Source organism: Saccopteryx bilineata, chromosome 12 (genome assembly GCF_036850765.1).
Source record: "Saccopteryx bilineata isolate mSacBil1 chromosome 12, mSacBil1_pri_phased_curated, whole genome shotgun sequence".
NCBI lineage: Eukaryota > Metazoa > Chordata > Mammalia > Chiroptera > Emballonuridae > Saccopteryx > Saccopteryx bilineata.
The window spans coordinates 7,258,644-7,282,417 of record NC_089501.1 but is presented as its reverse complement, the minus strand read 5'-3'; the positions used below and the strand labels follow the sequence as shown (position 1 = coordinate 7,282,417).

At 37.6% G+C, this 23,774-nt stretch overlaps 1 protein-coding gene across 3 annotated transcripts in view; it reads left to right on the top strand.

Moving 5' to 3' along the window:
• The window catches only part of CDK19 (cyclin dependent kinase 19), a 230,587-nt gene that overhangs the window by 161,916 nt on the left and 44,897 nt on the right, over positions 1-23,774 (top strand). For 2 of the 3 annotated variants that reach the window (XM_066247730.1, XM_066247729.1), the window contains 2 exons: positions 7,731-7,841; positions 9,909-10,049. The exons of the other annotated variant lie outside the window; for it this stretch is intronic. In XM_066247730.1, the coding sequence (XP_066103827.1) occupies positions 7,731-7,841; positions 9,909-10,049 (252 nt within the window). The remainder of the gene's footprint in view (positions 1-7,730; positions 7,842-9,908; positions 10,050-23,774) is intronic. 3 annotated transcript variants of the gene reach the window in all.

The following is a 23,774-nucleotide window of genomic DNA, read 5'->3' as shown; positions in this document are numbered from 1 at the left end:
CTGTATCATTGAAGTATGTCATTGGTATTTTAATGGGAATTGTATTGAATTTGTAAATTGCTTTGGGTAATATAGACATTTTAATGATGTTTATTCTTTCTAACCATGAATATGGTATATGCTTTCACTTGCTTGTATCTTTCTTGATTTCTTTTATCAATGTTTTAAAATTTTCCGAGTACAAGTCTTTAATCTCCTTGGTTAAATTTACTCCTAGGTACTTTATTTTTTTGTTGTTGCAATGGTGAAGGGGATTGTTTCCTTAATTTCTCATTCTGACAGTTCATTGTTGATGTATAAAAATGCCTCTGATTTTTATTAATTTTATATCCTGCCACCTTGCTGAATTAATTTATCAGGTCCAGTAGTTTTTTGACTAAGACTTTAGGGTTTTCTATATACAATATCATATAATCTGCAAATAATGATAATTTTACTTCTTCTTTTCCAATTTGGATGCCTTTTATTTCTTCTTGTTGTCTGATTGATCTGGCTAGGACTTCCAGGACTATGTTGAATAAGAGTGGTGAAAGGGGCAACCCCTACCTTGTTCCTGATCTTAAGAGGATGATTTAATATTTGTCCGTTGAGAGTGATGTTGGCTGTGGGTTTGTCATAGATGGCCTTTATCATGTTGAGGTATGTTCCCTGTATTCCCACTTTGCTGAGAGTTTTGATAATGAATGGGTGCTGGATTCTATCAAATGCTTTTCTGCATCTGTTGAAATTATCATGTGGTTTTTCTCCTTCCTTTTGTTTATGTGATGAATCACATTGATTGATTTGTGAAAATTGTACCAGTCTTCCCTCCCCAGAATAAATCTCACTTGATCATGATGTATGATTTTTTTTCATATATTGCTGGATCCAGTTTGCTAATATTTTGATGAGGATTTTAGCATCTAGATTTAACAGGGATATTGGCCTATAAATTTCTTTGTGTTGTCTTTGCCTGGTTTTGGAATCAGAATTATGCTCGCCTCATAAAAGGAGCTTGGAAGTCTTTCTTCCTCTTGAATTTTTTGAAATAGCTTGAGGATATCATCTTTCAATAATTGGTAGAATTCACTTTTGATGCCATCGGGCCCCGGCTTTTGTTTGTTGGAAGATTTTTGATCACTGTTTTGATCTCGTTTGTTTTAATCAGTCTGTTTAGGTTTTCTGATTCTTCCTGATTGATTTTTAAAATATTTTATGTTTCAAGGAATTTATCCATTTCTTCTAGGTTGTCTAATTTTTTGGCATACATTTTATCATAGGAATTTTTTACAATCTTTTGTATTTCTGTTGTGTTGGTTGTTACTTCTCCACTCTCATTTCTAATTTTATATATTTGAGTCCTATCTTTTTCTTGCTGACTCTGCTTAAAGGTTCATCAATCTTGTTTACCTTTTCAGTGAACCAGCTCTTGTTTTCATTGATCTTCATTGTTGTTTTTTTAGCCTGTATGTCATTTATTTCCACTGTGATTTTTATTATTTCCTTCCTTCTACTTCCTCTGGGCTTTACTTGCTGTTATTTTTCTAGTTCTTTTAGATGCAGGGTTAACTTGTTATTTGAGCATTTTTTAGCTTCTTAAGCTATGTCTGTAATGCTATGAACTTCCCTCTCAGGACTGCTTTAGCTGTGTCCCATAAATTTTGAGTTTTTATGTTTATTTTTATTTGTTTTAAGGAAATTTTTTATTTCTTCCTTGATCTCATTGTTAACTCATTCATTATTTAATAACATGCTTGTTTCCAAGTATTTGAGTGTTTTTCGGTTTCTCTATTGTAGTTGATTTCTAGTTTCATGCTATTGTGATGCGAGAAGATGCTTGGTGTGATTTCAATCTTCTTAAATTTATTGAGACTTGCTTTGTGTCCTAATGTGTGGTCTATCCTAGAGAATGTACTATGAGCACTTGAAAAGAATGTATATTCTGCTGCTTTGGGGTAAAGGGTTCTGAAGATACCTATTAAATCCAGTTGATCTAGTGTTTCCTTTAAGTCTGCTGTTTCTTTGTTAATTGTCTTTCTTGAGGATCTATCCAGTGATGTTAATGGAGTATTAAAATCCCCTACTATTATAGTATTGCTGTTGGATTCGCCCTTTATGTCCATCAAAATCTGATGTGTATATTTAGGTGCTCTTATATTAGGTGCATATGTATTTATAATGGTTATATCTTCCTGTTGGATTGCTTCAAATAGCCTTTGATTTAAAGTCTATTTTATCTGATATTGCTACCCCAGCTTTTTCTTCATTTCTATTTGCATGAAATATTTTTTCCATCCCTTTAGTTTCAGTTTATGTGTATCTTTTGTTTTGAGGCGGGTCTTTTGTAGATAGCATATGTACAGGACCTGTTTTTTTGTCCACACAGCTACCCTGTGTCTTTTGATTGGAGCATTTAATTCATTTACATTTAAGGTTATTATTGACATTTAATCTTTAAATCTACATTCCTCTTTTACTAGATTTTTTTTCCCCTTTGTTCTGTTTACAACAGGCCCCTTAACATTTCTTGCAGCATTAGTTTGGTTGTAATGAATTCCTTAAGGGTTTTTTTTTTTTTTTTTTTTTTTTTTTTTGTCTGGGAAGCTTTTTATTTCTCCTTCAATTTTAAATGATAGCCTTGCTGGGTAAAGGAGTCTTGGTTGTAGGCTCTTGTTCTGAATTACTTTGAATATTTCTTGCCATTCCCTTCTGGCCTCAAGTGTTTCTGTTGAAAAGTCGGATGTTATCCTAATGGGAGCTCCTTTGTAGGTGATTGACTGCTTTTCTCTGCAGCTTTTAGTATTCTCTCTTATCTCTTAGCATTGGTATTTTAATTATGACATGTGTTGGTGTACGTCTTTTTGGGTTTCTCTTTAATGGGATTCTCTGTGCTTCTTGAACTTGTGTGACTTTCCTGCATCAATTTAGGGAAGTTTTCAGCTATGATTTCTTCAATCAGGTTCTCTATCTTTTGTTCGTTCTCTTCTCCTTCAGGAACCCCTATTATGTGGATGTTGTTTCTCTTCATATTGTCAGAGAGTTCTCTTAGAGTTTCCTCAGACTTTTTGATCCTTTTTTCTTTTTGCTGTTCTCCTTCAGTGCTTTCGCTTATCTTGCCCTTTAAATTGCTGATTTGATCCTCTGCTTCATCCAGCCTGCTTTTAGTTCCTTCTAGTGTAGTTTTTATTTCTGATATTGTGTTTGTTGTCTGATTCTTTTTTTATGATTAAAATGTCCTTTTTTGATGCCTTTTATCTCTTTGTTTAGGTGCTCATTTTGTCTATCTATTGTTGCTCTAAGTTCCTTCAGCATCCTAACAATCATTATTCTAAACTCTGCATCTGTTACCTTACTTATTTCTCTCTCGTTCAGTGTTTTTTGGGGATGTCTTTTGTTGATTCATTTGAATTGCATTTCTCTGTCTTTCCATTTTTTCTCTGTATAGACTGCTCCTTTGGATGTGTTGTTTGTATAGCTAGCTGAGTATAGAGTTGGTGTTGTCTGCCTCTAGCTTTCACTTGTGTTGTTTCTAGATCTTCTTGGGTTGGCTTCAGCTGTTTGTAATTCGCTGTGGGCTACTTGTCTGCTACTACTGCTCTTTTTGCTGTTTGTGAAAGTGTTTTCTATGCCTTAGCTGGGTCAGGTGTGAGGAGCCTTTCCTTAAGATACCACTTTAAATAGGGTTGTTAGGTTCTGAGCTGATGTTCTCTGTATCTGGCTACTGGATATACCAGCCCTGGACCTCCCTGGCCAGAACCTGGTGCAGACCAGTTGGGGTCACTGCTTTTGACTAGCCCTTAGCAACCTTTTTGGAGCTACAAGTGATCTAGAATTTGTGGCTGCCTCTACTGGGCCCTGATGGCATTGTAAATATCAGCTGCACTCCTAATCTTTTATCTACTCTTGGCCAGTGTGTATGGCCTCTCTATTCCTAAACTGTTGTCTTCCCACCAGTCCCACCGCTGCCTTCACCTCCTCAGGCACTCGAGCACTGGCCTGGGCTCACAGGTCACAGCTCAGGCTGCTCTGCGGGGGCGGGTGACTCCTTGCTTTGCTGGGCTCCGCCCCCCATGGGTGTGGGCTGCTTCTCTGTGCTCTGCCCCTCTTTGCCATGTGGGCCACCGGGCTCTGCCCCTCACGGGCATTCCAGACACCTCTCTAGGCTCCGCCACTCACCGTTGCTGCATGCGGGCCACCTGGCTTCACACCCCATGGGCATGCAGGACCCCTCGCTGGGCTTCGCTCCTGTCTACCACACAGGCCTAGGGCCACGGCCACTGCCTCAGCCTGGCCCTCCTGCCCTTATGAGGGTACTCAGCAGGTTGAGGTGGGCTGTGTAGCCCAGGCCCCAGCTCTCAAAACCTTATCTCTAATGTGCCCCCTGCTTCTAAGCGTCTCCCTGCACTGACTGGAGCAGGAGAGCCTCTGGTGCTCAGGGTAATTGCTTCCATTTGCCTGCTTGGTTCTCTCAGGGAGAATAGCCATTTTCGTTTTGGGGAGTGATCCAGTACAGGGGTCAGTGTGGCTGTGCCCCCAAGACTACACTCTCCTCTCATAACTCCAGTCCTCTCGGTGCTCCCTGCTCCCGGAGCCCCAGATAATGGCTATGAACAAGGTTTTCTGCATGTCCCTTTAAGACAAAGCCTGGGTCTGAGAGTTCTGTCTCCCTCTCGCAAACATAACTTGGCTCTTCTTTCAGCTAAATACTGTCTGTACGCTTCCTCTAGTCTCTGGAGCTCCTGGCTGGGGGTCCGGTCCTGGGTCTGAGGACCCACAACTCTCCTGGCAACTCACCCCATCGTGAAAGACCCACCTCTCTCTCCTGGGAGCAGGGCAGCCCTTTCTGTGTCTCCACCTTTCCTACCAGTTCATTGTGGTTCCTTTGGTGATGCTTGGTTATAGTTTTCTCTTAATTTTGTCCAAAGTTGGTTTTTTAAGATGATTGTTCCTAAGTTAAGTTGTAAATCCACTTTGGTTCTGGGAGGTGGGAATAGTGATGTCCATCTACTCCATCGCCATTTTCCCTCCTCAAGTCTTTTCTAATGTATCTAAAAACTTTGTTGACATATATACAGGGTGGAGCAAAAGTAGGTTTACATTGTCAGTACATGAAACAGTTTATTATTGTATTATTATTTATTAATTACTGTGTTATTTTCCATACAAAGAACTGTAAACCTTTTGCCCCACAGTGTATTTGAGACTACAATATGTCAATATACCATAATTTACTTATCAGCCCTCTTATGTTTGGACATTTATGTTGTTTACTATTTTTGTTTCTTCAGTAAATAGTAGTAAAGAAATTTACTTTTTAATGTGTTTGTTTTAGTAAATATTGGTAAAGAGTACAATTAGTGTGGCATTTGATTAGGGCCTAACATTTTATCAGTACATAAGCCTTAAAAGGAACCAGTGATTGGGTTGGTCTCTGCTTTAGTTCCTCAGTGTTCCCTTTTGTCCTTTCCTGTGTATTATTTTCTTTAGGATTTTATAGCATTTATTGATTCGCAGCCCTTTCAGGAAAACACTCTCATAGTACCCAGGTTTCAGATTCTACACCAGGTTAAATATCTCAACCTGAGCTATTAAGAGCTATGTTTCTGCTCTTTACGATCAAGCCATCAAATTTATAAGATAAAGTAGAGAATAGTGGTTACTAGGGGCTGGCAATGAGGAGGTGTTATTTAAGGTACAAAGTTTCAGTTTGAGATGATGAAAATGTTCTGGAGAAAGGACAGAAAGATGGTGGTGATTGTTGCATGACAGTGATAATGTACCTAATGCTACTGAACTATATACTTAAAAATGGTTAAAATAATAAATGTTGTGTTATATATATTTTACCACAATAAAAATAGTGACCTAGAAATGCCATGTAGCTGTAAGAACAAGAAAGATTTATATATAGTACCAGTGGTGGGATTCAAATAATTTAACAACCAGTTCTCTGCCCTAATGACCATTTTAAGTATTAAAAAATATATACCAAATGGTAGTTTATTATTTCATGCATTTAATACTAAATATGAACGATAAAAGAGGTACACAAAACTAGATTGTAAGAAACAGTTTTAAAATATCAATGAAAAAAATATTGAATAATACCTGACAAAAATTAATAAAATTGTTATTTAAAATATTTTCATATTGCTTCTTGATTGGCGTCCTCATTTGCAGTTTTTTTCACCTATGGATGGAATGAACATTACTACAGGTCCTTAGAATATGCTGTTGCACAGATGAACGTTAAAAAAGAGTAAGGAGCCTAACCTCTGGTGGCGCAGTGGATAAAGCGTCGACCTGGGAACACTGAGGTTGCCGGTTCAAAACCCTGCACTTGTCTAGTCAAGGCATATATGGGAGTTGATGCTTCCTGCTCCTCCCCCCTTTCTCTCTCTCTCTCTCTCTCTCTCTCTCTCTCTCCCTCCCTCCCTCCCTCCTCTCTAAAATGACTAAAAAAAAGAGTAAGGAATGTAAATTTGTGATTTCCTCATTGTGCAGTTGCCCAGGCGCCCACCTTAGAACCCTTACTAAAATTGCCATTTTAATAACTGGTTCACTGAACTCAACAAAAACTTAGGTATTGGTTCTGCCAAACCAGTGCTAACTGGCCAAATCCCACCCCTGACTCAAGGTATGCTTTACTCATTTAAAGTTATGACAATGGGTAAACAAGTTATTTTTCTCTGCTTCATCTATCTATTTGTATTTTATTGTGGGCTTTGAAGACAGGGACTTCAGCCATAAGTGGAAAAAGCGTGGACTTTGGAACCAGGCAGATCTGTTTAAAACCAAACCTCTTCTCTTTCTAGGTGTTTGATTTTGGTCAAATTATTCTTATTACACTGAACCTCAAATTCTGTTTTTATTATAGGGTTGTTATAAGAATTAAATGAGAGAAAAACGTTTCTATATTATCATCTTACACATAGGAAGTATTCAATAAAAGTTTTGTTCTCCTTTTTTGTATCTTCTACAAAGGTTTACATTTAAAAGGCATTCAATATATTTGTCAAATTGAGTATGTTTCTCTGTACCTATTAAATCTAAACCCTGGTTAAGGACAGCCTGAGGCAGGCATATTTTTCAGGCTTTCACCAGGAGCCCCTAATGTTATTGTTGCTAAATATTTCATGAAGCAATTGCCTGTTATGTGCCAGTGCTAAGTTTTCACTTGCTGGTTGGGTCTATCTTTCCTTATTATCAGATTTCAGTTTGAAGCTTCTACTTTGTGACGGCCTTTCCTTTGCTCTATTTATAGGCCCACTTCTCCACACTCAAAAACCTCACACGCTCTACACGTGGATAAGTGTATGGCTTGTTAAATTATCTATTCTTATTTTGTCAGATATTTATTGAATGTATACTGTGCTAAGGTGGATATAAACAATTTTAATACAGGAATCCTGCCTCTCAAGAAGCTTTTCTTCTAGTAAAAAAAATATATGCATATACCAAAATATATTGAATTATTTAGTGATATATTGCATTTGTTTATCATTTTACATTTTAAATGATCCCATTTTAAAAACACACATACACATGGAAAATTGATTGGAAGGATACGCACCTAGCTGTTGACTAAGCTTATCTATGAGTAATAGTATTTTGGGTGATGGTTTTTGTTGTTTTTGCTTATCTGGATTCTCTAAATCTGCAAAAATTTCATTTTGAAGTTATAGGAAATTCATCATTCTCCACTACTTGTTAACAGAAGAGTGTGATTCTTCTCTTCCTCTTGCATTCAGCTTTTGCGAGAATTGAAGCACCCTAATGTGATCGCATTGCAGAAGGTGTTCCTTTCTCACAGTGACAGGAAGGTGTGGCTACTATTTGACTATGCAGAACATGATTTATGGGTAAGTCGAGAATCACTTTATTTTTAGAACTACACTGCTCACAAAAATTAGGGGATTAGGGAACGTGCAGATACTCCAGTACTTTCAGCCTTTTGTATAGTGCATTTTCACCAATGAAATACAAGTTAGTTTTGCACCTCATTTGCATAATTGAACAACTTTCTTTGACGTCTTTGCTTTTCTCATGTTCTTGTTTAATAAAAAAAGTCAAATGCTTTTTTTATCGCTTCATACCCATTTTGAAATATCCCCTAATTTTTTTGAGCAGTATATTTTATATAAGAAAGAAGAAGTAAATGTATGCACTATGTATTGCTAGTTCACATAAAGGAAAACTTGCTCTGTTGATTATAGTTAAAAACAAATATAATAAATGAAAATGAAGATTTAAAAGAACTTGAGCAATATACATTATCATCTTATTTTACTGAGAAGATAGTATTTGTAATAATCAGTGCGAGATTGTAATTTTAAGCCGGTAATTAATGGCAGTTTAATAATATGTATATTGAAAACTGTTCTCTTTGCAGTACACACAGTAGTTTAACCAATTACGTATCTATAAATAGTTTCTCAGTTTAAGTTAAGATCAGTCTCTTGCAGCATTTTTTTATTTAAAATCTACTCCTCCAAATAGAAGGATGTATGTGATTTTTCAAATATTAGGGATGTTTTATCAATATATAACAATATACTACAGAAGGCAAAATCAGAGCATTTAAACATTTTATCTGAGGAGTTGCTAAAAGTAAAAAAAATTCAAACTTGGCAGTAAATTCAAATTTTGGATAATAGAATTTTGGTTTAATATAGTATGGTTTGTCATGTATGTAAATTACAAATCTATTTAAGAATAACTCTAGCAGACTTACACGTCTTAAAGGAACTTTCAGAGTTTATGCTGTTACAGCAGATATTGATAAGAACCTCCATTCTTTTCATGGATGTTCAGTACCCATTTTGGCATGTTTTGGAAAAGGGTGGGGTAGAGATGGAAGTAGAGAGAATGGTGTGGGAGGCAGGTAAAATTTCTTCTTTCCTTTCATTACAATACCCACAACACGATATGTGGACATAAAAATGTGATTCAGTTATATTTATTTCAAAAACAAATTCCCTATTTTTCTCTCCCTCCTTCTTTCTAGTTATTTACTACTTAATATTAACTATTAAGAATATCTCCTAATTTTATTCTGTATCAAAAAAGACTTGAACTTTTAAGTTATTCAAATATATACGTAATAAGTGATGATATTCAAATGCACTAAGTACCAACTTTTTTATAGAATAGTAGAGATCTACAGTTTTTTCTTTCTTTTTTTAAATCTTTTATTTTGTCAGTAGAGAAGATAACCAATACTGTTTTTAGGTAGTTTTTTAAATAGCAGCCCTTTTCACCTTTTGGTCCTATTTAATGAAAATCTTAATGGTTTCAGTAAATCTAGTCATTATACCCACATTAACACTGTCACATGCACCCCCATTATCGATTCCATTTTGGTTGGCCTTGTTATTCAAATTATTGTCCTTTGTGTCATTATTAGTCTTTTTTTTTTTTTTTTTTTGTATTTTTCTGAAGCTAGAGACCGGGAGAGACAGTCAGACAGACTCCCGCATGCGCCCAACCGGGATCCACCCGGCATGCTCACCAGGGGGCGACGCTCTGCCCACCAGGGGGCAATGCTCTGCCCCTCCGGGGCGTCGCTCTGTTGCGACCAGAGCCACTCCAGCGCCTGGGGCAGAGGCCAAGGAGCCATCCCCAGTGCCTGGGCCATCTTTGCTCCAGTAGAGCCTTGCTGCGGGAGGGAAAGAGAGAGACAGAGAGGAAGGAGAGGGGGAGGGGTGGAGAAGCAGATGGGCGCTTCTGTGTGCCCTGACCGGGAATCGAACCCACGATTTCTACACGCCAGGCCAACGCTCTACCACTGAGCCAACCGGCCAGGGCCTCATTATTAGTCTTGAATAAGTAATTTTAAAATGTAGAGAATTTATTGCATTCTTGGTTGTACATTATTATTGACATAGACAAAACTATATATTATTATAGTATTTTTTCTTCATTTTTAGCACATTATTAAGTTTCACCGTGCATCAAAAGCAAATAAAAAGCCCATGCAGTTGCCAAGATCTATGGTTAAATCATTACTTTATCAGATTCTTGATGGTATCCATTACCTCCATGCAAATTGGGTGCTTCACAGAGATCTGGTAAGTATATTTCTTTTAAATTAGTGTTTTTTCTCCTCTCTTTTAAAAGATACCTCTTTTAGGGGAGAACAATTATGATAAATATTAATTATAGGAAAAATTTTAAAAGCACATAAGCAAAAAATAAGAAAATAAAAATCAACCATAAACCTATGATCAAAAATTTACCGTTAACATTTGGTGTATCTTCTTTCCTTATATTCATGCATAGCTATAAAATGTCAGTGTGGTTTTCAGTAAGCGATTAGTATAATCTTAATGGGATAGTCATATGTGAAAAAAGTGCCTTTGATCCATTTTTTTTGTATTACTGCTCATTAGCAAAAACATTCATAATTAAAAACTGAGTTCTCATTGTTGTTTTTCTTACAAGCTGAACTGAAATGATATTTCTTTCATCCAGTAAATTGAATGTTGTTATCAGTATTAACAAGAAATAAATAAATAAATCTAACAGGTAGATTATACAATATTAGGCAGATTAGCCAGGATTCAAATGTTTGAGTTTACTTTTTTTATTCAGAACACACACAGCAGACATTAATGTTGAATTATCTGCTATTCATCTTTGCATTATTGTCATTTTACTTTGTTGTTCATAAGAAGATAATAGGTGCTGAATAATTATAGTCCCCATGAATTTATATTAATAATTGAAAGTTTTATTTTGCCCCCCACAAAAGTGGTTTCATGATCATTTATTTCTTATGCTTTTGGAGATTCTAGAGATATGGTAGATATAAATCTAGGTCTACTCAGTTTTATTAATTGAAGATAAGTGCTTATTATAGAAAGGAATGACTACACAAGGAGACCTAGTTAGTACCCCTTGATAACTTGTCAGTCAGGCCTGTTCATCTGACTTAACCATCTTACAGTGGCATTGAAATTGGGATCAAATGACAGTGACCACAGAGATGCACTTACCAGTTTAACAGACACATTTCACCTCATAATTTTAAACTGGAAGGTTATCAAAGACTTTCACAGATCCACTTTACTATTAACCATGATTCAACATGTTTTTAAATGATTCTTGGGTATGTGAGCTTGTTCTAGAGTAAAATGTACATAAATGGTTTTAGATTTTAATCTGCTATAATATAACCTACGTGAATTATGTTTTTGAGGTCACAATCAGATTTCAATCATTGATCAGAATCTTTTATTGAAGATTAATTAATTTCAACTTATTTTTTCCCCCACAAAAATTGTATACAGGCGTTCTGTGGACATATTGTGGGTTTGGTTCCAGAACAACACTATTATGTGAATGTTGCAATGAAGTGGGTCACATGATTTTTTCCCCAATTCATATAAAAGTTCTGTAGTCTGTTAAGTGTGTAACAGCATTATGTCTTAAAAAAATCAATGTGCATACCTTAATTTAAGAATATTTCATCTCTAAGAATGCTATCCATTGTCTCAAACCTTGAGTGAGTCCTACTCTTTTTGCTGGTAGAGGGTCTTGCCTCAGTGTTGATGGCTGCTGACTGATGTGGGTGCTGGCTGCTGAAGGCTGAGATGGCTGTGGCAGTTTCTTAAAATAAGACAACAGTGAAGTTTGCCACACTGACTGATTTCTCTTTTCACAAATGATTTCTCTGGAGCATGTAATGCTTCTTGATAGCATTTTATTCACAGTAGATCTTTCAAAATTGGAGTCAATCTTCTCAAACCCTGAAGCTGCTTTTTTGTTGTTACAGAGACAAGAGAGAGACAGAGAGAGGGACAGACAGGAAGGGAGAGAGATGAGAAGTATTGAGTCTTTGTTGTGGTACCTTAGTTGTTTATTGACTGCTTTCGCATATGTGCCTTGACCAGGGGCTGCAGCAGAGCGAGTGATCCCTTGCTCAAGCCAGTGACCTTGGGCTTCAGCCAGTGACCTTTGGATTCAAGCCAGTGACCACAGGATCATGCCTATGATCCCATGCTCAAGCTGGTGAGCCTGCGCTTAAGCCAGATGAGCCCATGCTCAAGTCGGCGACCTCAGGGTTTTGAACCTGGGTTCTCTGTGTCCCAGTTTGATGCTCTATCCACTGTGCCACTGCCTGGTCATGCTCATTTCAACAATCTTAACAGTATCTTTATCAGGAATAGATTCGATCTTAAGAAATCACTTTCTTTGCTCATCCATAAGAAGCAACTTCTCATCCATTAATGTTTTATCATGCAATTGTAGAAATTTAGCCATTTATTTAGGCTCCACTTCTAATTCTAGGTCTCTTGCTGTTTCCAACATGTCTGTAGTTACTTCCACCACCACTTGGCTGTGTGGCACATGAGGCCTAGCTTTCAAACTGTCTCAGCTTTCTTCACTAAAGCTTAATCATTTCTAGCTTTAGACTTAAAGCAAGAGACATGCAACTCTTTCTTTCACTTGAACACTTTAGAGGCCACTGTAAGGTTATTAATTGGCCTAATTTCAATATAGTACCTTAGGATAGGAAGGTCTAAGGAGAGAGAGAGAGAGAGAGAGAGAGAGAGAGAGAGAGAGAGAGAGATGGGGAAATGGTCTAGAGAGAAAGAGAGATGGGGAAATGGTCTGTTGGTAGAGCAGCCACAACACAACATTTGTCAAGTAAGTTTGCCATCTTATTTGGATGTGGTTTGTGGTGCTCCCCCAAAGCTTAAAATAGTAACATCCAAGATCACTGATCACAGATCACCATAACAAATATAAAAATAATAATGTAGAGGTTTGAAATTATGTGAGAATTACCAAAATGTGACACACAGACATGAACTGAGCAATGCTGTTGGAAAAAATGGCACTGACAGACATGCTTGATACAGGGTTGCCACAGACCTTCAATGTGTAAATATAATGCAATGTCTGTGAAGTGCAATAAAATGAAGTGTACCTACATTTTGTTCTAAATAGCATAGATTGCCTGACCAAGCAGTAGCACAGTGGATAGAGCATCAGCCTGGCACACTGAGGACCCAGGTTTGAAACCCTGAGGTCACCTGCTTGAGTGTGGGCTCATCCGGCTTGAGTGTAGGATCACAGACATGACCCCATGGTTACTGGCTTGAGCCCAAGGTTGCTGGCTTGAGCAAGGGGTCACTGGCTCAGCTGAAGCCCCCCAATCAAGGCACCTATGAGAAGCAATCAATGAACAACTAAAGTGCCAAACTACAAGTTGATGCCTCTCATCTCTTTCCCTTTGTCTGTCTGTCTCTCTTTCTCGCTCCCTCTCTTGCAAAATAAATAAGTAAATAAATAAATAGCATATATTAACACATTTGTTTGTGATGTTATTACCTGAATGTCCACTGGTACTAAAACTCATTATGACCAGGACTCAGTTTTCTTCCCTCCAAAGTTGCTGCTGCTTTAGTGTCCTCTATTTTGGGTATGGCACCACTTTTCTCAAAAGCTAGGAACTTCTTTTCTCCTTGTAGACCAGTGGTAGGCAACCTGGTCCCTCCTGCCCACTAGTGGGCATTCCACCTTTCATGGTGGGCATTAGTGGAGCAACCAAAGTATAAATAAAAAGATAGATTTAACTATAGTAAGTTGTTTTATAAAGATTTATTCTGCCAAACTTAGCGAAAATCCGACATAAAGTACTTGGTAAATAATTATTATTTTATGCTTTAACTTGCTGTAACTCTACTTTATAAATTTTATAAAGTAAAGTTACTTCCCTACTTTATAAATCACCATTACTGTGGAACCGGTGGGTGGTTAGAAAATTTTACTACTAACAGAGATACAAAAGTGGGCGGTAGGTATAAAAAGGTTAACTACACCTGTTGTAGACCCTTGCACTCCACATCTAGAACTTGCTTAATCCTGTCAGTTTCACCTCTAAAATAGCTCTTCTGTGTTCTAATTTCATCTCTACTGCCTCATTCTTACGTCGGGCCTTTATTATATCTTTCTTATAGTTTTGTCTTAGCCTCTTAACTTGTCTCTTTGTCAACAATCTCTTTCCCTTCCAGTCTACTTTAGACTTTCTGACCTCAACTTCTGCTCAAGAACTTTAAAGTAATTCCTCATTGCTTACAGACTAAAGCTCTACTTCCTTATCAGATGTAGCTCCAATTGCCTTGAAATACTGTTTTAAATATATATCCATTTAATCTTTCACTTAACATTCTTCTATTTAACTATCGATTGTTCTTTGTATCCTCTTGAGGTTCCCTGCCTCAATGGCTTTTATTTCTTCTGTCTTAAAACTTCTTACCCCATCTCTACATACTCAGATACTACTTGTCTTTCAGAACCCACACAAACATCAAAACTTATCCTCATATCCATCCCTATTTCAAAATAATCTCTCCTTATTGGTTGCTGTTGTACTTCATCTTTGCTTCGCTTTTGGCACTTATCTATTAGTATTATAATAATTTATATAGATGTCTAGAAGATGTTCTTGACCATAAACTTCTTGACAGAGTAAGGTCTTTGATTCATTTGGTATACTATGACTCCAGCACAAAATAGGTACTGAGTAAATATCAGTAAGAATATTGATTATTATGGCATATTTCTGGATCAAGTAACAGATATTGTGCATTTAAAAAATTTTTTTTCATTGATCTGAGAGAGAGAGGAAGGTAAGTGGGAAGGGAGCACAAGAGAGAGTGAGAGAGAGAGAAGCATCACCTTGTTATTCCATTTAGTTGTGCACTCATTGATTGCTTTTCGTATGTGCCCTGACTGGAGCTTGAACCCATGGCCTTGGTGCGCCAGAAGGATGCTTAATTTACTAAGCCACCTGGCCAGGGCTGTTATACATTTCAACACACTGTCTATAATGAACATTTAAAGACTATACTTTCAGGGATCATTTCTATAGTTTGTTATAATGAACATTTATTATTTGCTTGCATGTGCAAAGCGTGAGAGGAGACTGTACAAATATGACTACATCAAAGACCTTCTCCTCAGGAGTTTAGTCAGAGGAAAGAAATATGACATGTACACAAACACTTGTATGATAATATATAAGAGAGAGAACGTGATGATGGCTGTGTGAGAAGACAGACTAAATGCTGTTCAAGGCTAGAAGAAGTTCTGAGTGGGGGATAAAGGAAAGCTTCAGACAGGTGCCATTTGATCTGGACTTTGAAGGATGAATAGAATTTAAATAAAGATTTGTGAGGTGAAGTTAACCTAAGGGAATATTGAATGTGAAACTTCTGAGATGAGAAATCACTTGAATTATCCCCAAAAGGCTGTGTAGTTCTGTCTGGCTCAAAAATGGATAAGTTGAATTAGGGTAGTATGAGGTAAAACTAGAAAGATATAGGGTGGAAGGATTGAGGAAGGTCCTAAATATTAAGCTAGGGAGTTTGTGTATAAGCACTAAATGTTTGTGAGCAAGAGGATGAATTTTCCCTGGATGGAATTTTTTTCCCATTAAAGAAGCCATTACTGATTATTTTTATTAACTTATCCATTGCATGAGCACATGCTGAAAATATGTTCTGAACATGGTTCTGACCTAGTATAGCACTTGTTTATATTTTATATATACATTCACCAATAGGAATCTAGTCTGTGATCCCCTACTCAATTCTTTTCATTGATCGTGAGTCCTTATACCTTGGATGATATTGTCATGGTTTTGCCAAAGTATTTTCAGAAGTAGAAGACCTAAATTGTAAGTTTACTTTGTAGATATATTCTGTAGTAGATAATAGAAATATTTATATTAACTATATAAAGTACAGATATAATCTTCAAAGGAGCATGATGGAGACATTTGAAAAATCATTTGTTTTTGAGCCTAAGAGTAGATTTGCAATTTTAGTCAATGACTAAGGTTTTATTAAATGCTTAACTTCCTATTACTGTAACAAATCTGGCTTTAGCCTGACCAGGCAGTGGCACAGTGGATAGAGCGTCGGACTGTGATGCAGAGGACCCAGGTTCGAGACCCCAAGGTCGCCAGCTTGAGCGCAGGCTCATCTGGTTTGAGCAAGGCTCACCAGCTTGGACCCAAGGTCGCTGGCTCGAGCAAGGGGTTACTCGTCTGCTGAAGGCCCCACGATCAAGGCACATATGAGAAAGCAATCAATGAACTAAGGTGTTGCAACGAAAAACTAATGATTGATGCTTCTCATCCCTCTCTGTTCCTGTCTGTCTGTCCTTACCTATCCCTCTCTCTGACTCTCTCTCTGTCTCTGTAGGAAAAAAAAAAAAGAAATCTGGCTTTACAGTATTTGTTAGTCACAGTTGTTTCAGAGTATGTACCATCTCTAAATTTTTATTTGATGTGAGAAACTTGGAAAATCCATACAATTAAAGGTGGTAAATATAAATTTTCATTGTAATAGTATAATCCCCCAATTTAAAAATAAATAAAAATGAATGCTTTGGACTTTACATACAGTACAGAGTCAGAAGCATTACATCATCAAAGAGATTGGTGTTTTTCATTGTGATTGATTTCATATCTGGAATACTATTTTAATTATGCCATTTGGATTCTAGAATAAAGTCACCAAGAAGATTACTTATATTGAGGAATTGCTTTAAAAGGAAAGGAAAAAAGAAGCTAAACATATTCATCTTGGCTGAGAGACAGTAAAGTAGAGACATAAGTCTATAAACATTGTAAACACCAAGGGAGAAAAGATGTATTTTAATTTTATAGCAGGATTGTAGCTAAGAGTAAGAGGATGAAATATAGTGTGACTCATTTTAATGGGACTACTATTCTGGTTGATTGGAAGAATGCCAAGATATAGTTTATCTTTTTTTCAAAATTATGGGCTTCTTGAGAGCAAGGATCATACCTCACTAATTTTTGTATTTCTAGTTTTGGCATATTGTTTCTTCTCATAAGTTGCTTAAATTGAATTTCAGCAAAACATCTGGCAGTTGCACATTTTTATTTAGCAAAGGTAGAGAAATACTGTCTAAGTGATGGTATTGTTAAGTAGATTTATGGCTTCGTAGTTACGGAATATTGCTACTGAATCAGTGACATAAAATGAACTACAAGGTAAACTATCTCTTTTTCACTTTAATATCTTACCACTTAGCACATGATAAATACTGGGTCTTTACTGAATGAAGGATTTGAATGAATGCTTCAGAGCCCTGACCCTTTCTCTGTCTTTATGTTTGTGAAGGTCCCATCGTAAAATTCTAACTTGAATTTTAAGTGGTAATTATTGCTCACAGCAATGGGTGAATCTGTAGTCTTTTGAAGTTGATAGGCACAAATAACTATATTATCTGCAAAGTTGGTACATGGACATTTTGTGAGATCTGGTTGAGGGACAAAATAATTTTGTATATCAGTAATCTTTATGGTTTTGTTATTAACATCTGCCAAACATTTCTGGATTTTCAAAAAAGTCACTTCTGTCACAGACCTAAAGACTTATTTTATTAGAGATCTAGAATAACAATAATAATAACAATAACAATAAAACTTGCCAATACATAAAGTCAATATTGACTTACTATGATTCTGACCGAGTTTAGCACTTGTTTATATTTTGTGTACACATTCACAAATGCCTCTACTCCTTTAGTAAGTAATTCTAATAAGATTTGAAACTTTTAACCAATAGAATACAAATAATTGTATTGATTAAAGAAAAGAATGCAATAGATATTCTACCTACAGAGAAATGCATAATTTGATTCTAGATATTTTGTTATAATAAGTGATAGAGAACTATATAGTTTTGAGCGTTGATATATTTTCTTCCTTATGACATCTGCTTGTTCAGACAGAATTCTTACTGGATTTCCAAGAGCATTCTAGGTTGTTTATGATATGTTGGCCATGTATATTTTAAACTTGTATATATATCTAAGTTATCTATAGCTGTGTAACAAGTTGCCCCAAAATGTAGTGGCTTTAAACAACATTTATCATCTCACAGATTCTGTGGGTCAGAAATTTAGGTGCAGCTTATCTGGGTCCTCTGTTTCAGTCTCTTTAAAGTGTTGCTGTCATCTTAAGCTTGTGCTTCTTCATTTACTCATGAGGTTGTTGGCAGGATTCATTCCTCACGGGCTGATGGGTGGAGGCCTGCCTTGGTTCCTTGTCATAGAGCAGTGGTTCTCAACCTGTGGGTCGCGACCCCGGCGGGGGTCGAACGACCAAAACACAAGGGTCTCCTAAAGCCATCGGAAATACATATTTTGGCTTTAGGCGACCCCTGTGTTTTGGTCGTTCAACCCCCGCCGGGGTCGCGACCCACAGGTTGAGAACCATTGTCATAGAGCATCTCACACCATGGAAATTTTCTTCATCAGAGTGAGAAAGCAAGAGAGCAAGAGATGAGTACGTGTTAGCAAGATGGAAGTCGTGGTCTTCTGTAAGTTAATCATGCAAGTGGCATCCATTACTTTTGCCGTATTCTGTTCAATAGAAGTCAGTAGGCACGGCCCAGACCATGGGAGTAGTCACACAAGAGTATTTCAGGGGTGCAGGTGATTGGAAACCATGTCTGAAGCTGCCTACCACAGAATCTTAAGAAGATTTAAATGTTATTTGGCACCTTTTTATTTACTAGAAATATGATAAAGACCTCTCCTTTCCTATATAATTTTTCCATGTATAACAAACAAACTATAGAAATGATCCCTGAAAGTATAGTCTTTCCATGTATAAAAGTTGCTTTGGTGGTAAGAGTTTGGAGGTAGTTTTGGTTCTAGTGAGCTAAAATATTATAATGTACCAATTATCCCTTCCTTTTTACAAATATTCTTAAATGACTTATTTACAGAATTCAGTATATGTTCTGTATGTTTCCCCTCCTCATCTCTTCCTTTCATTCCTTCCCCTCTCTGTTTTTGAACCACAGGTTTAATCCACTTGAATGTAGAGGGTGTGTTCAGTTGAGATCCAGGATTTTTCACTCTGTACCTAGAAATTCCATTTTTGTTACGCAGCTCAAGGCCTATACTTATCACTAACACTTTCTTCTATTTTTCACTCATTTGTATAAAACAAGGGCAAAAATGCAAAACCAAAATACTCAGCCTGACTGGCAGTGGCGCAATGAATAGAGTGCCGACCTGGGGCAGTGATGACCCAGGTTCAAAACCCCAAGGTCGCTGGCTTAATAGCAGGCTTATCTGGCTTGAGCCCAAGGATGCTGGCTTGAGCAAAGGGTTACCAGCTCAGCTTGAGCCCCCAATCAAGGCACATATGAGAAGCAATGAATGAACAATGAAAGTGACGCAACTCTGAGTTGATGTTTTTCATCTCTCTTCCTTTCTGTCTCTCAGAAAATAAATGTTTTTTAAAATGATGGCAAAAACATTGTTTTCCATGGTTGCTTACCTGTAGCAGTTAGCTGACAAGCATTGAGAACACACACTACAAAGAAGCTATAGTCCTTTAGCTAAAGAGAGCATTTTAAGACGTTAGGAACATCATTGAATGAAACCCAATATATGAAAGTCAAAGATGGTCCTGTTTCTATACAGTTAGGAAAAAAAGTACTGTCCTATTAATCGTTATAGTTTGATTAAAATAAGTGCTTCGTAGCTGGAGAATTGTCTAGAAATCTCTGTGCAGCACTACTGTTCCAGCGCTGTTGATCATACTAAGTATCAGCCTTCCAAGAGGAGCAACTTCAAAGGGGATGTGGTTAGACTCACAGTGGCCTATTAGGCCTCCCAAGGTTCAGTTTAGGAACAGAACTCTTTTGATGATCCCTGACTTTAGCATAAAGTTTTAGTAGCTTGTATTGGCAAACACATGTATCTAGAGGGCTGTTTGCCAAACTTAATTTCAAAGTCACTAAGAGGTGTTAAAAAACAAAATTCAACTGAATAAATTTAAAGATTAAATTGTCTTTATTTAATGATTCATGAATCGAGCAGCATCCCATTTAACAAATAAAAAGGAGCTCTGCTGAGGTTTAGAAAAGGTGAAGTTTTTAAAGGCAGAAAAGAAGAGAGGAAAAAAGGAAATAACTAGCGAGGAATGCATTGTTTCAGTTGGGTCCTCTTAAGGAGACTGGAGAGACTTATTGGGCAGATGACCTCACTAATCCTGACCTGGTAATTCCACACTAACTGGTTAAAGGTTACATTTCTGGGAGAGGTTGAAACTGTAGTTAGGTTAAGTATTAAATCTTGGTTTGCTATGTGAGACCTAGCACCAGTGCCTTCATTTTGGACCTTTTGTCTCTTTTTTAACAGAGAGTATATATTCCACAGTGACAGCAATGGCAGGAACTGGTGAGGAGCCAAGGGCTACAGAAGGAGCCCCAGTACTTCGAAGCTTGTGTTTAAAACTGAAGAATCAATTCAGGCATACTATTTTATTTTATTGAAGTAGAATTTATATACAATAAGATACACCCATTTTAATTATAAATTGGTGAATTTGGACAAATGTATGTACCTGGGTAATCATCACCACGGGCATTCTATTTGACTAGCACTGTAGGATGATTCAGGATCCCTAATTGATGGTATCATCATCAAGAGGGGATCTTGCATGCAAGGTCTGATGATTCATTTCACTGAGAGATTATATATAGATGATGGGTATTTTGTGTGATTATATTCTCAACTAAGCACATATCTGGATAGAAGATTTCTACAGAGGTGAGGGCCATAAATCAATTAAGTGTTGTACATTTTACAAGTTTGCTTTTCTTCTCAACACTCGCCTGGTTCTCATCTTGGGTCTGCCACTGTTCGTGGACAGTGAACTTGGTTGTTAGTAGGTCTTTAGCCTCTCTTTATTCATGAGTAAAGTAAGAGGGCTCATTTTTATCATTTCTACCTCGGACATTCTTAATTTCTCAAGATAATGAGACTGAAATTATTTTTATTTGAATTGAAGTTCACAAAAGTAAATAGAAAACTGCTTTCTACCAGTGTTGTTCCTCTGTGGATGGATTGTACTCCTTAACAAACAGGATAGAATCTGAACGTCTTTGTAGCACTCACTATTCCTGGCATTGCTATCAGCTTGGACTATATCTTGATTATACTCCCTTAGTGACCTTGAAGTTAGTTGGGTAAACAGCCTTCTAGATACATGTGTTTGTCTTACATTAAGCTTTTTATAATGGCTGCTTTTTATTGCTTCTTGTTAGAGAAAAGAAAACCTTATCTCTGCTGTTCAGGCTTATAACCACTCCTAAAAAGGCAAAGACAAAGAAGTGTATTGTTAACTGTTGTGCAGTGCTGGGTTGGCAGGCGTTGTTTACTATGACTACAAGGTTTGATTAACATAATTGATTATAGATACCTCTAGACTATTTTAAAGCAAAATGAGAATAACCACAGCTTTTAATATTATAGACCACTCCCAATTTACACATAGCCTGAACTTACTTCTGGATACGGAATTTCAAACTGATAAGGTATTTTTTGCTTAGAAACAGAACTTTAAAAAGTGATAGGTTCTCTGCTTGACCAGGTGGTGACACAGTGGATAGAGCATCAACCTGGGACACAAAGGACTCAGGTTTGAAACCCCAAGGTTGCTGGTTTGAACATGGGCTCACTAGCTTGAATGTGGAGTTGCCCGTTTGAGCATGGGATCATAGACATATCCCCATTGCCACTGGCTTAAGCCCAAGGTCACTGGCTTGGCTGGAACCCCCAGTCAAGGCACATATGAAAAGCAATTAATGAGCAGCTAAAGTGCTACAACTATGAGTTGGTGCCTCTCATCTTTCTCCCTTTCTGTCTGTCTGTCTGTCTCACTTGAAAAGAAAAGTGGTTAGGTTCTCTGAATGCAAGGGCCTGTTTAACCAACAATGTTCCCAAAGTATGAGACAATTTATAAATCTATGGAATCTGTCATTCTTAATTAGATTATTCATTTATAACTAGATTTCTGTGGTGGGAAGGACTGGTTTACAAACATTTTGACTGCTTTATATGTACCAGACACTATGCTGGGCACTGGGAATACAGAGATAAATAAAATGCAGTCCCTTCCTTCAACAAGTGCATGGTAGGAAGATACACATAAATGGATCATTGTAAAATAATAAGGTTTAAAAAAGAAACGAGTTATATTCAGGAATCAGCAAGAAGTAGTGAAAGAGAGGCAGAAGAGAGAATAGGGACCAGATAATGGTAGGTTTTAATTATGATGTTTAGAAGTGTGTATTTCCTGTGGTCAGCTAGAGCTGAGCTGGTCAAATTTTTGCTTCAGAAAGACCATGGAAACAGGGATATGAAGAATTGGTTTGAGGGTGCAGGGACAGCAGCTTTATCAGGCTGTTGTAATCAGCTGGTCGAGAAATGAAGAAGGCCTGAATTACAGCAGGGTAATCAAAATTGCGAAGTAAGATACAGATCTGAGGACTGATTAGATTTAAAGGATAAGCACAGGGTATGCAGACTTTTTTTGTTGATTGAGTGACCGAGAAAGGAATACCAGAAAGAGGCATTAAAAATTCAGGTTGAATAAGTTGTGTTTGAGATGATTGTGGATATGGATAGCATACAGTTGACATATCGCTAAAATATATAGAAGTTTAGAGATCCTAGAAGTATAGATTTGGGTGTCATTAGCATATGGGTGATGGTTGAAACCCTGGAATAAACTAGAATGAGGGTTTAAAAAAAATCTATTATATATTCAGAAGTGAGCTTGCATATTTGGAGATAAGTGCTTACTGTAGTTTCTTACTTTTTTTTTTTTAAGTGAGAGGCAGGGAGCAGAAAGACAGCCACCCCAACCGGGATCCACCCAGCAAGCCCCCTACTGGGGATGCTCCACTCATCTGGGGCCCGTGCTTTATTGATCAGCAACCAAGCTATTTTAGCGCCTGCGGTGAGGCCATTGTGCCATACTCAGCGCCTGGGGTCTGCTTGCTCAAATCACTTGAGCCATGGCTATGGGAGAGGAAGAGAGAGAGAGAAGGGGAAGGGGTGGAAAAGCAGATGTTTATTCTCATGTGTGCCCTGATTGGGAATCGAACCCAATACTTCCACATGCGAGGCCAGCGCTCTAAACTTTTTGTGTGTGTGTGTGTGTGTGTGTGTGTGTGACAGAGACAGAGAGGGGGACAGATAGGGACAGACAGACAGGAAAGGAGAGAGATGAGAAGCATCAAGTCTTTGTTGCAGCACCTTAGTTGCTCATTGATTGCTTCCTCATATGTGCCTTGACCAGGGGGCTACAGCAGACCAAGTGACCCCTTGCTCAAGCTAGCGACCTTGGGCTCAAGCTGGTGAGCCTTGCTCAAACCAGATGAGCCTGCACTCAAGCTGGTGACCTTGGAGTTTCGAAACTGGGTCCTCTGCATTCCAGTCCAATGCTCTATCCACTGCGCCACCGCCTGGTCAGGTGCCAGGCCAATGCTCTAACATTGAGCCAACCTGCCAGGGCCACATCTTCTTTTAAAATTGAGAGCTTGCCTCCAACAAAGGGTCATGAATACTAACCATTGGCAGTTTTCATTCATTCATTTATTTGTTTATTCATTCAGCAAATATTTATTAAATACTATGTACCTGAATTTCATCAGAAACATAAAATGGTAATGGAAATATCTTCCCTGACCTTTAGGAGGTTGCAGTCACTATATCAGATGCTCTATATTTTTAAATCCTCTTCTATCAATGAGATTGTAGCCTGACCAGGTGGTGGCTCAGTGGATAGAGCGTCAGACTGGGATGCCGAGGACCCAGGTTTGAGACCCCAAGGTTGCCAGCTTGAGCGTGGGCTCATCTGGTTTGAGCAAGGCTCACCAGCTTGGACCCAAGGTCGCTGGCTCGAGCAAGGGGTTACTCGGTCTGCTGAAGGCCTGTGGTCA